The 12,299-nt window shown below is 45.2% G+C and overlaps 1 protein-coding gene across 1 annotated transcript in view; it reads right to left on the bottom strand.

The window, feature by feature from the left end:
• shank2b (SH3 and multiple ankyrin repeat domains 2b) overlaps positions 1–1,763 on the bottom strand; it is a 167,484-nt gene extending 165,721 nt beyond the window's left edge. Inside the window, exon 1 of the mRNA XM_067234428.1 lies at positions 1,572–1,763. Within this exon, the coding sequence (XP_067090529.1) occupies positions 1,572–1,763 (192 nt within the window). The remainder of the gene's footprint in view (positions 1–1,571) is intronic.
• Between the last annotated feature and the right edge of the window lie 10,536 nt (positions 1,764–12,299).

Here is a 12,299-nt window from a genome sequence, read left to right on the forward strand (position 1 = left end):
AAAGGTGTTGTGAGAACAGTGCAAGCTGAAACTGGTCTTGAACCGGGAATGAAACAACTTAAGCAAGATTATAAGACATTGTCTCAGACAGCATGTGACCATGTGCAGTGTACAGTGTGTTTCTGAACCTCACACACCTCTGCTCCAGAATAGGACAGAGAGATGCATACACTGATCCCTATTTGTTGGCAGGTTGGAGAGAACAGATGGGCCTGTGCAAACAATAGCTTACTTCTGTGTTGCCAGGGTGTGTGTGTGTGGATGCATTTGCTATGTGTGTGCGTGTGTGTGTGTGCGTGTGTGTGTGTGTGTGTGTGTGGATGAATGTGTGTACATGGGTGTGTTTGTGTGTGGTGTGTGAGATAGTGAATAAATAGCTTTTGTTTACAGTCAAAAGGACTGGGGGTGCTCAGTGTAACCCAGTATGAAAATGTGTATTAATGATATTCTGTTACAGTAATTACCTATCCTTTCTCTGACAGAGGCTAAACAAATATTGACATTTCCATATTCATGAGCACACTGGCAGGGATGCTGATTATTGGTGAAAAAGAGAAAACAATAACCTGAATTAGTTCAATCAATTAGTTGGTTTCCAGCATAGCATTGTGCTTGTTATTCAGAGAATAATTTAATGTATGAATGGCTTTGTATGACTGGGTATGTTATCCTCTGATAAGATACAGACACATTTAAACACAATTACAAGAAAATATATTTAGTGACTGTCCTTATGGAACTGTGATTGGCTGGCTGAAAAGCAACCATCCTTCAGCCATGTGACTGTTTCCTCCATGTCATCCATTATGCATCTCTGAGTCTGCTGGATGTATGCTGGGGCTATGGCAGCCATCCCTACATCCCCACCCATGGCCTCGTTATCGAAGCGCTTCTACTGTACCCTTCAAGTGCCAATCTGTACCATCAATATTTCAAAAAGTTGACATCAGTATACATGTGTAGTAGGCGTAAGCCAACATACAGGAATCCATAATTTTTTTTATAAAACCCTCATCAACCCCATCATGCTGAAAAACAGCATCTCTGATGGCGACGTCGCTGTTGATGGTGTGGTGGGGTGCAGTCTGTATCTAGGTCATGGAAGCCAGTCTCTAGAGAGTAACCATCAGCAACATCACTCATCCTCACCTCCCCCCCATCGTCCAGGGAGCGTGTGTGACGGCGGTGGTTCGAGAATGCTGAGGCCAGACCAAGACAAAGACTTGTTCTGGACCCCTCCCTTTCAAACTCACCTCTGTACCTCAGGACAAAAACTGTTATTGGGCTGTATCTGTGTTTGTACTGTCTCTACAGTGTTACTGTTCTGTATCTGAATTGTTATTGTACTGCATGTAAAACATTTAGCACCTGTAGTGTTGAACAAAACCCTATCAGGTCAAACTGCATTTTGAACAGAGTTCACCATATGGAACCACAGTTCCACTTGAAACCCATATGAGTTATAGCAGTAACTTTCAAGGGTTACCCCACTAGGAAAAAGGTATACTCAAGCCTCTTCGTCCTGGACATGTACAGTAGCTGTAGCCTAGCCCAGCCTGGGCGGTACTCACAGACTGCTGCAGGTCAGGGATGACCACACAGATGGCCAGGGTGTCCTGGGGTATCCTGCCAAGCCTATCTGCTCTCCTGCTGGGCCTCTCCACACGGGCCTCGTCCTTGGAGCTGTCTGACTCGGACCCTCCAGAACCCTCCGACAGACTCTGGGCCATCTCTTCCTCACTGGACGTGGGGCTCCGAGGCATGTCTTCTGGACGCTCTACTGGGGGGAGGGGGTATGTGAGATAGGAGGGTAAGAGGAAGGGATGGGATGGGAGAGGATAAGTGGGGAAGGAACAGATGAAGAGGAGGAAAGGGGGAGAGGGAGAGAAGAGAGATGTGGGAAGGGATGGGGAGAGGAATGAGGAGGGAGAGTAAAAAGTAGGAGGGAGGGAAGGAGTAGGAGGGGAGGAGTTGAGACATGGAGGTGTAATGTAAGAGGGCAGGAGGTAGAATAAAGGAAGCAAGGAGGGAAGAAGGGATTAGGGAAGGAAGGGAGAAGGGAAGGAGAGGTTGAAAAGGGAGAGAGAAGTGGAGGGTGAAGAATGAGAGAGAGACAGAAAGAGAGAGAAAGTGTTGCAGAGAGGCTTGTTCAGCTTTAACTCCAAATAATGCATACTCCATGAAACACACACTTCCATTCCTACACACACACACATGGACATATACTTTCACACAAATACACACTTGTAGACTTTGCTATTGTTGCCCTAGTTTGGAACTCTGGTGACACACTTTCACAGACTACCATCTTTAAATCAGACATGCACTGCTTTCCAAATTCCATACTGATGGCGGTTGAAAGAAAATACAAAATGATATGTTTCCCCCAGTATGACTCATTAATGCTTTTCAAATCAGACTGAATGGTTTAGCAAGCTCAAACCGTGGCATTTTAAATCGTCATGTGAAACGCATATTACAGATTACTGTAATAAATCAGTGTCTTGCATACAGTGTAAAAAATGAGGATAGATGAAAAAAAGGAGGTAAGAGAACTAGGAGCTCACCTCTTTTAGCGCGTACTTGTTTTTTTCAGGCAGACAAGAAACTGACAGGTTGCTTAAAATCTACTGCCATGAGTATGTCATCAGTGCAAAACTGGCCTCAGAAGAGCTTGACAGTGACGAGAGGAGTGATCCATCCTGCGACACAACAACCACCACAAGAACAAGAAAGCTGCATTAGAGCTGTAATAACATCTGTAACCCTGCAGCCACACAGGTGAAATAAGATTTTAGGTGGAATAATTTGATGAACACCTTTACAGAAAATCTGCCCCAAATTGAAAAGCTGCATTGCATCATCAGATGTTATTAGGCTGAGCATTCTTGTTCAGGGTTGTAAAACCCTGTTCCTGGACAGCTAACCTCCTGTAGGTTTCCAACCCTGTTCCCTCCTACCCTAGTTGTAACTAACTCGATTCAGCTTATCAACCAGTTCCTTATTAGAATCAGAGTGTAGCTCTCCATGAATGGGGCTGTAGTGTCCTGTTCTAGGTAAAGACAGAGAGGGATCAGAGGCCTTGAGAAACACCAGTGTTTTGCCACCACATACTGTAGATCAAATTCACTACGGAGCCTCTATCAAGTGGGGACAGGGCAATAGCCATTGATCAGTCGATGTTGGGAGTAAAAATAAACTTTTTTTTAGCAAACAAACCAAAAATATCAGCCGTGTCACAAACACCCCCACTGATTGAGCTGCCTCCCAGCTGGGTGCCTGTGTCCTTATGGCTGCTCTGATTGGTCCATCCTGCAAACCGACCCTGAGCCGCCACTCCTGAGAGAGTGGAAGGCCACAACCCTAAATTATTTGATCAAAAGTGCTAATCCACCAGGAGATGGACCGCTCTCCACACCCGCACACCTCCAAGCCCCTTGTCCCCCTCCTCCCCCAGAGCCGAGCATACAGACATCCTTCCTAAGAGCTGTCTGGGCCACTTCCTGCAGACCATGAGTCTCCTGGACCAGACAGACTAAGGCCTGGGAAACAGCAGCTGTTGTTGGCTATAGGCCAAAATCAATTACAGGCTGGGGAGCTCTTACAGGGTGTTACATCAAACCCCACAAGACAGGGATGTTCCATCCAGTCTGGGAATCAAAGCAGGGAGTTAAGGCTGGGAGTCCAACCCTGCTCACCTCAGCACAGTCCAGTGCAGTCCAGCAACATCCAGTCCAGTCCAGCAACATCCAGTCCAGTGCAGCCATATCCAGTCATTTCCAGTCCAGCAACATCCAGTCCTGTCCAGTTCAGCAATATCCAGTCCAGCAACATCCAGTCCTGTCCAGTCAAGCTATATCCAGACCAGTCCAGAAACATCCAGTCCAGCAATACCCAGTCCAGTAACATCCAGTCCTGTCCAGTCCATTGCAGCCACATCCAGTCCTGTCCAGTCCAGCAAATATCCATTCCAGTCCAGTACAGCAATATCCAGTCCATTTACTCAGAACGTTTATTGAAAGCCCAAAGGAAGGGATCAGGTGGCTGATGTAATGAGTTTAGTCACGCAACACAGGACATAACTCCAATATCACGTCTCTGTCAATATGACCATAACAGGGACCATAAACTCTTCATCTCCCAAGGTGACTGCTGCCTGCAGCCAGATACTGTATGTCCTGAAGCAAACAACCTTTTACAAGTTTTGTGTACAGCAACTTTCAGAGAAGTGGGCTGAGATGCAAAGAGCCCTAATGCTGGAAGGTAATACTGCAGTAGGAGTATCCCAGGTGACTAGGACCAGAACCAGGACTAGGAACAGGAACAGGATTGTTACCCAGCCAGGCTGCAGAGAGGCTAGGGTTACTGACCAGGTTCTCTTTCCCCTCCATTGTCTGGCTCTTCCTCTACCTCCCCTCTGCCCTCTTCTTTCCCTACTTCTCTCTCTATATACCTCTCCCTGTGGCCATCTCTACCTCCCCCGCACCCTTCTTTCCCTACCCCTCTCTATACCTCTCCCAGTGGGCATCTCTTTCGCAGCCAGCCAAGCCCGGTACAGAGTGTGACAGTCTCAGCTCTGTCTCTGTGTCCCGGTAGGACTCATTAACCCTACAGCTAGTTCTGGCTGAGCCCTCCATACTCCTCACCTCAGGGTCACCACCCAGGCCCACCACCATGGAGCCTCTCTTCTAGGCTAATGTACGGACTCCCACCTCCCTCGTTTCCCTCCATCCCTGGATCCCCACCCCCATCCCAAAGAAGCAGAACACCTTGAGTCCAGATGGTGAGAGATATTGTCTGAACGCAGTGGCGGCTGGGAAGCCCCCGCAAGGCGGGGGGCCCCCACGCCCTAAGGGCCCCGCCCTGCATATCTAAAAACAGACTAGGCCTATATAAAAAAAATATATATATATAAAACAAGGAAAACACTTTGAGGGCGCTCATTGAGAGCCCCAAGTTTCAACTGCCAGGTAAAGGAATTCCGTAATGTAGGCAAAGTAACAGATCTTCATCCACTTCCATGGGCTAAATAGTAAAAAAAAAAATAGTAAAAATCCCCTGAATCTGGTACCAATGGCTTTTGCGTATCTTACTTGCCTTTTGCGCCATTACGCCTATTGAACGCGCACATTTCGAAAATGGTAATCATTACGTTCTGCTAGATGACGGTAGAGACATGAGTAAAAGAAAATATGCAAGCAGTGATCAAGATCACAGCAATAAACTGTTGTCTGAACAAGCTCGAGCAAAACACCCGAAGATTACACACCGAAGATTACACACCAGCCAGAGAGAAAGCTATCAACATCTCCACAGATGAAACACTACCGCAGCCGCAGGTAGCTAGCAGCAACACGTCTTCACCAGCAACCAACAATAACTATACTTGCTTAGCCTACTTATTGGCAAGAATAAATGTTTACCTTTCCTCCATTGATTATGTGTTATTTCATAGTGGTGATGCTATCCTTGGTGCTGAACTATCAGAAGGCTAGTGCTGTCTTTGGTTTTGAACAATGACAAATGGGTGGCGGCCTGCGGAAACCCTTCACATCGTGAACATTTGGGTGTTTCTGGGTATTATACATATTTTGAAAGTACAAAATCTCCTGAATACAAATCTGCTCCAACCTTTACATAGCCCTCCAGATCATTCCTGCTTCAACAGATGCTACAGGATCCACAGAGTAAAGAAAGAACAGGGCCTACACAGTTGTTTTGAAAAAAACTGAATGGAATAGAGCTTAGGATGAGTGCTGGGAATGGAATAGAGCTTAGGATGAGTGCTGGGGTTATAGCTCTTGTAACATACAGTAACACACAGTGCGGCTCTCCCATGCTGAAGAGATAAAGGTTCATTCAAATACACAAAACAACAATGGAATTTATTCAAAATTAAATATCCCTTTAACCAGTACAGTATCATTACTGCTGTTGCTAGTTGGTACACAGCACCTCGGAGCTGAGAGGAGAAGTCTGCTTCTTGTACAAACCGATACAGACATGATAACCTGAGGGCAGAGGCGTTGTCATGGAGAACATCCTGTACTCCTTAGTGCTAACGCTGTAGTCAGCCTGATCTAGGCCAGAGACCGTTCCTCCAGAGTGTTCATGGCCGGTCCCCAGAGAGCAGCCCGCTCCTACGAGGGACAACATCACTCACTATCTCCCTGAAAGACTGCAATCTTGGATTCCAGTTTGGCCTGTCTTCTGAGTCTGGACAACTTAAAAGCCTCAGCGGTAGCCCTGCTTCCACTGCCAATCTTGCTACAGGAAATAGGGCAGCCATCGTTGGGCAGGGAGTTAGACCAGTTAGACCAGCTACTTACTGCCGAGACAGAATCAGAACCAGTAGCCTAGTCAGCCTGGACCAGGAGCTTGTGGATAACACTGAGGAGTGAAAAGATCTGGGTGCTGTCAGATGAAGGACTACCCAAAGTCCTGGCTGGTTCACTGTCCACTGTCTGTTACAGTGAAGCTTTGGATGGCCAATATTTCAAACATTATTAATGTTAGCAGACAAGCTAAGAAACTGATACTGTACAGAAAATAAAACCATAAGATTCACATGATTGCTGTATGAACATACATGCATTATGCATTCTTAAGTACTGTAACTCAGAGCAGGAGCTTTATCTTTTCCCCAGAGACAAGTTAGAGAATCACATTTAGGCCTATCTCCTTTTCTGTCATTCATCTCCACAGAACCACCAGCAGTTTGTTAGCATTACCTAATCACCCTGCAGCCTCCCATTGGCTGAGGCAATATTCCACCCACCCCAGGTAGTTGCTGTGAGAGAACACCGTCTCTGTCAAATGTCTGTAAAGACTCCATTTGAATCATTACGTAAGAGATGAATGAAGAGCAATTTTAGGACTCAAATCAATATTTAGACTGAATCACAGACCTAGGGAAAGACGCATCCAAGGACAAATGACTAGTCACTTCATGTGGATATAGAAGTAATTCATTCTTCATAGACTTCGCTGTCGGGGAATTGTTGCAAGGAAAGCAAGCAAGCATCCCAAGAGAAAAGCAGAGGAGAGAAAAGATACAACATTTCCTGTACTGTGGGTGTGTGTAAGTGTGTGTGTGTTAAGACCATCTGGAGATCAGATCCTGCATGCTGACTGCTCTCTGTGTGTGAACTAGTGGTGGGCTGTTATCGGCGTTAACGCGCGTTAACGCACTGCGACTCTTAAGGCCGATTTATACTTCTCCGTTTTTACGGAGACGGACACAGGGAACGCCCTCTCCGACGAGGAATTCCCTCTCCGTGCCCTCTCCGAGCCCCTCGGAGAGCTCTACGTGCACCTCCTGATTTTCCTGACTATCCGTCTGTCCGTCCGTCATTTTACGGATACCCCTTGGCTGTGATTGGTCCGTATTAAGAACCGCTTGCATCAGGGGCGGGGTTGCCATGATAAACAGAACGAACAGAATCCTTTGACCGCCATTGCTGTAAGTTTTTACAATTCATATTTCAGCTAAACAGTACATGTAAATCAGCATCTGAATTAAAATGTGACGAGAAATGGGCAGTGTAGTTGCTGAAAATGTGCGTATTTTATTGATGAGACTTCTCGATAACCTAGGTAAATAAACACTCGACGACGACTTACAAAAAACCGTTGCGCCACCTACTCTTCTGGCGGGGAATTGTTTTCAGCACCCACAGCCTTCGGAGTACTATAAATTCAACCAATCCGTCCGACTCCGCCCGTCCGTCTGTCCGTAACGGAGTCGGAGAAGTATAATTCGGCCTTTAAGGCCGAAATATGCTTAGTCTGCTTAATCTTCTTTTGCTTAATCTTCTTTTTCTATGGCTCTGGCAGCCACCAGTGTCGCACCGCCGCACCGTCTGTGGTTCTGTATGGGCTGTGGAAATAATTTACAAAAATTATAGCACGCAATATATTGAAAACAAGTTAAAAATTTTGAATTATGAACTATCAACTGAACTAGTTCATGTAGAAAGTGAACTTTCCCAACACTGCCCATACATCTAACCACGAGACCAAAGTGATTTCATACACAATCTGCCGAAGATTTGTGGGCTTTCTCAGGTCTTGCTACCCGTCACATTGGCATCAAGTCCTTAAACTATATACCTCCTACTAGTTACTTTACTATGTGTGCTGTTTACCTCCTACTAGTTACTTTACTGTATACCTCCCACTAGATACTGTAGTACATTGACACCCTTCTGCCATCCTTGCTGAACTGCAGGGTCTGAACTCTGTGGCTGTATCGTGTATGATGCCTCCCCCTCCTGCAATCCCATTTCCAGCTGATCCTCCACACCCTGGTTCTGGGGATGTGTTTGGATGCATTATGCATGGGGGCATGTGGAACGGTTCATTAATGCATTTAAATATTGATATGGCTCTGTTCGTTAGCTGGGCTGCTCTACTGTCCTATGAGAAGCCTGGCAGGACATTAACTACAGTTTAACCCTGGAAGTCTGGGCACATTGTACAAAAGTACTTAAGTTTAGTAATTTCTTGATTTTCTTTTAGGATTATTAAAGTGATTTGAAAATGGAAGCCGAGCTACTCTACCCTTTTGTAGAAAATGTCTTCAAATTAATAGGAGGCGCAGAGGCACGGAGAGAAGCACAGGGACACAGGTAGAATGTGTTCATTAGCATGGACACGGCAAAGAACATTCAGCAGACCGGGAGGCTGACCTTCTGCCAAGTATCTGAGGATGAAACTACCAGGTCTGCCTGGAGATGACAAGCACATCACCTGGCCTGCGGAGGTCAGAGGCCGTTGTTACATGCAGGCGCTGGTCACCACAGCATTCGTACAGCTTGTAGGATTTACTCCAGATAAAAAATGTCAATGTTAGAAATCCTGTCCTCATCCTCCGTTGCTATGGAACCCCCTAGCCCGTACCCCCACGGGATCCCACAGTCCATCTCTCCCTTCCTCCCTGTATTTCACTTCCTCCCTTTCTATCTCTCTCCTCTCCTTCTTTCTTTCTTCCTCCCTCTCTCCATTCCTCTATCTCTTTCCTCACTCCTCTCTTTCCCTCTCTCCACTTTCCCTCCCTCCCTCTTCTCTCCCTCTTTTTCTCATTACCTCTCTCTCCTATCTTTCCTCTCTTTATCCTCTCTTCTTACCTCCCCTCTCTCCCTCCCTTATACTCTTCCTCTCTTTTCTTTTTCACCAATCTCCACTCTCCTTCTCTCTCTGCTACTATGTATCTCTTTCTCCTCTCTTTAACTCCCCCATCACTCTTTATCTCTCTCCCCTTTTCTTCTCTCTCTCTCTACACATCTGCATACCTCTTTCTCTCTGCCTTTCCCTCCGTACCCTTCTCTACCAGAATAGGGGGGGGGGGGAGAGAGAGAGAGGGATCTCAGAGAAGAGGAGCAGGAAAAAAACAGCAAGTGAGCATAATAGTGCATTCTTGAACAGTGCTGTCCTGAAGCCTCAGTGAGGAAACAAAGCCATATGAGATGCTGTGGAGCTCCTGGTAGACTGAGAGGTCTACAGGGAATAATACACTGCTGAACACATCTGTGGGCTTTCTTAACAAGTAACACCTTACAGTGTGCTTACACATTAAGTAACATGATGAAGTGTACTAATTAGCTCCACTTTTCTCAGGTCTTAATGTACTGAGATAAATATGTATTAGCATAAAACCACGTTAGGTTTGGGTGTTAGGTTTGTACTTGGTTTTATTTATATAGTTTACTTACGGGTTTGGTTTTCAGGTAACAACCTGACAGCAATTAGCCTACATATTGTAGAAGGCTGAGAAGAGCCGTGTACAAAGAGTGCTCTGGTTCTAACTGATTTTAGTATCGACAGCCGAAGACCCCAGCCAACGCTGTGGCGTAAATGTGTCAGCGAAGGATGGGGACATAGAGGTTTTCCAACCCCCCCCTCCTACTCACAAACACATACATCTCCATCCACCTCTCACCAATAGTGGCAATGGCAGCCAAGGATTCAGCTAGACTGTTCATCAGCCAGAGAGAGTGAGGCAGCCGCCCGGTCAGGCTAGGCAGATTTATAGAGCTGGCCTAGACACGGCACCGTGGGCAGCACACGGAAACCTTCTGATACCGAGACAGTTGTGTGAATCACAGGTACCATGTTGTAAACCGTGAGGAGATAGTATGGACAGCGGCTGTTGGCTGCCAGGAGTTATAAAGGAAGCTCTCAGTATATCAGTGGGTTGCTAGATACATGAATACATGATGTATTTTCATCCAGGTCTGACTGGTTGCTGAAAGATGGCTTAATAGCCTTTTTATCAGAAAATAGCAGAAGACCGAATGATTCACTGACAACTTGATGCAACTGCAACGAACTTTGATCGTACCAGTGCTAACACGTGGGTCAGTGTGCGAATTACGGGGGGGTTTGACCCCCCTAATTAAGAATTGGATCCTGTTGAGGTAAAAACAACAGGTCTAGGAGGTCGATAGATTTATATATCGTATTTACCTGTAATCGTCAATATTACAATATATGTATTCAATAACAGGTTGGCGATACACAGAAATGTTGACTTTATGGCAGGGCAATATCACACACATAAACACAGCGCGCGACTTACAAGTGTGCAATACAGAAGCTGGTTGAATCTCCTCAGTGTAGGTACCACGTAGTGAGAAAGTGCAAGAAAGGTAATTTAGCTATCTTATACCAAAACAATTACTAATATAATTTAGATCTATAATATCTTTGTCAGGATTGTATTTGTAATGGAAATTATCTACAGAATATTCACAAGAATGTTAATGATAGAAGCACGCGCCTGCGCTGTACTGGGTTCCCTTTACGCCCTGGAGAAGAAGTTGACCCCCCGATTGTCCTTGTATAATTCGCACACTGACGTGGGTCATCATGGTTTTATAATGAGACTTATTATTGCTTAGGAATTATGGTAATTTTAGGTAATTAAGTTATCATCAGCCTAATGGGACATTATTTGATCCTTTAGGCCACCTTGCTTTCTGCTGATTAGGTAGCGTTCCTTTCCATAGAATACGGTAAATTAATGGTCTGATAGCATCACACAGATTTTTTTTTTTTACTTTTTTTTTTCTTTCAAGTTTAGTGCGCGTTTTCTAGTGATGGGCATTCTGGCTCTTTTTCGTGAGCCGGCTCGTATGGCTCAGCTCACCAAAAAGAGCCGGCTCTTTTGGCTCCCGAACGGCTCTTTAAAAAATACATGTTTTAACTATGAATTTGACTATGATGGGTGTGAAAACAATTTGAATTAAATTATGAAATGAAATCATACTCGACCGTAACCAAATATATTTACAAATGCATTGATTTGTCATGGCTCTCCTCTGAGTTTTGACTACTCTCTGACTGTGTGTGAGTTGGCTCGGCCCTTCCTCATGCAGGATTGACAGGAACAGAATGTGAGGATGATCGTGTGCGCCTTTAAGCCTACAAGTATTTTTTTGTTGTTCTTTGAATTAGTCAATTATTTTAAATACAATTAAAATTCATTATTTCATGATCAATTCGTTTTTATAGGCTGTATTAATCTATTAAAAATAGAGTCGGCTCTTCAGATATGCGAGCCAGCTCCCGACGTTCACCTTCAAGAGCCGGCTCTTAGAGCCGGATCGTTCACGAACGACCCATCACTAGCGTTTTCATCTTAAGCATGATCTCAATTGTATTTGTCTTGATTTTTCAAGTTAAATGCAGGTGATTCTTTCATTTCTGCTCAATCAACTTTTCTCATTAGGCATATTTTATCAGGAAATGTAGGTCATCAGACCCCTTATCATTCTGCAAATGAGTACTGGACTTTGGCTAGATTCGTTTTACAACGAAACAAACCACAAAAAACTGTGTAGCGAAATTAACAATAGCAGAGCTTACCTTGATTCATGGGAGGTACTGTCCGTACGGCGCTTCTCTACTTATGTACCTGCGCTTGAGGATGAGGGGAAACTAGCGAACGTGTCTGTTCGGTACTTCTCAGAAGGCATCAACAGATATCACGGGTAGTTTTCCGTTTTCAACCAGCACTGGGGTATCGTATGCTGCGGTGCGGTGGAGAAAAGTGTGTCCAGCGATTTATCTCGGGGGTATCAGAGGGGTAAAATGAGGTTTGAGACCTGGCGTTGGAGCAGCGAGCCTCGCACAGTGGAGGGAGGAGGGGTTTAGAATGTAGGTGCAATTAAACCACTCACTGTAATTCTTACCGAAGCTAATCCCGCAAAGAAAGAGCAATCAACCAAAATACAGACTCTCCAAATATATAATTTCTGCACGAGAATATGACTGCTCGATAATATTTGTTGTGTAAA

Source organism: Osmerus mordax, chromosome 4 (assembly GCF_038355195.1).
Source record: "Osmerus mordax isolate fOsmMor3 chromosome 4, fOsmMor3.pri, whole genome shotgun sequence".
NCBI lineage: Eukaryota > Metazoa > Chordata > Actinopteri > Osmeriformes > Osmeridae > Osmerus > Osmerus mordax.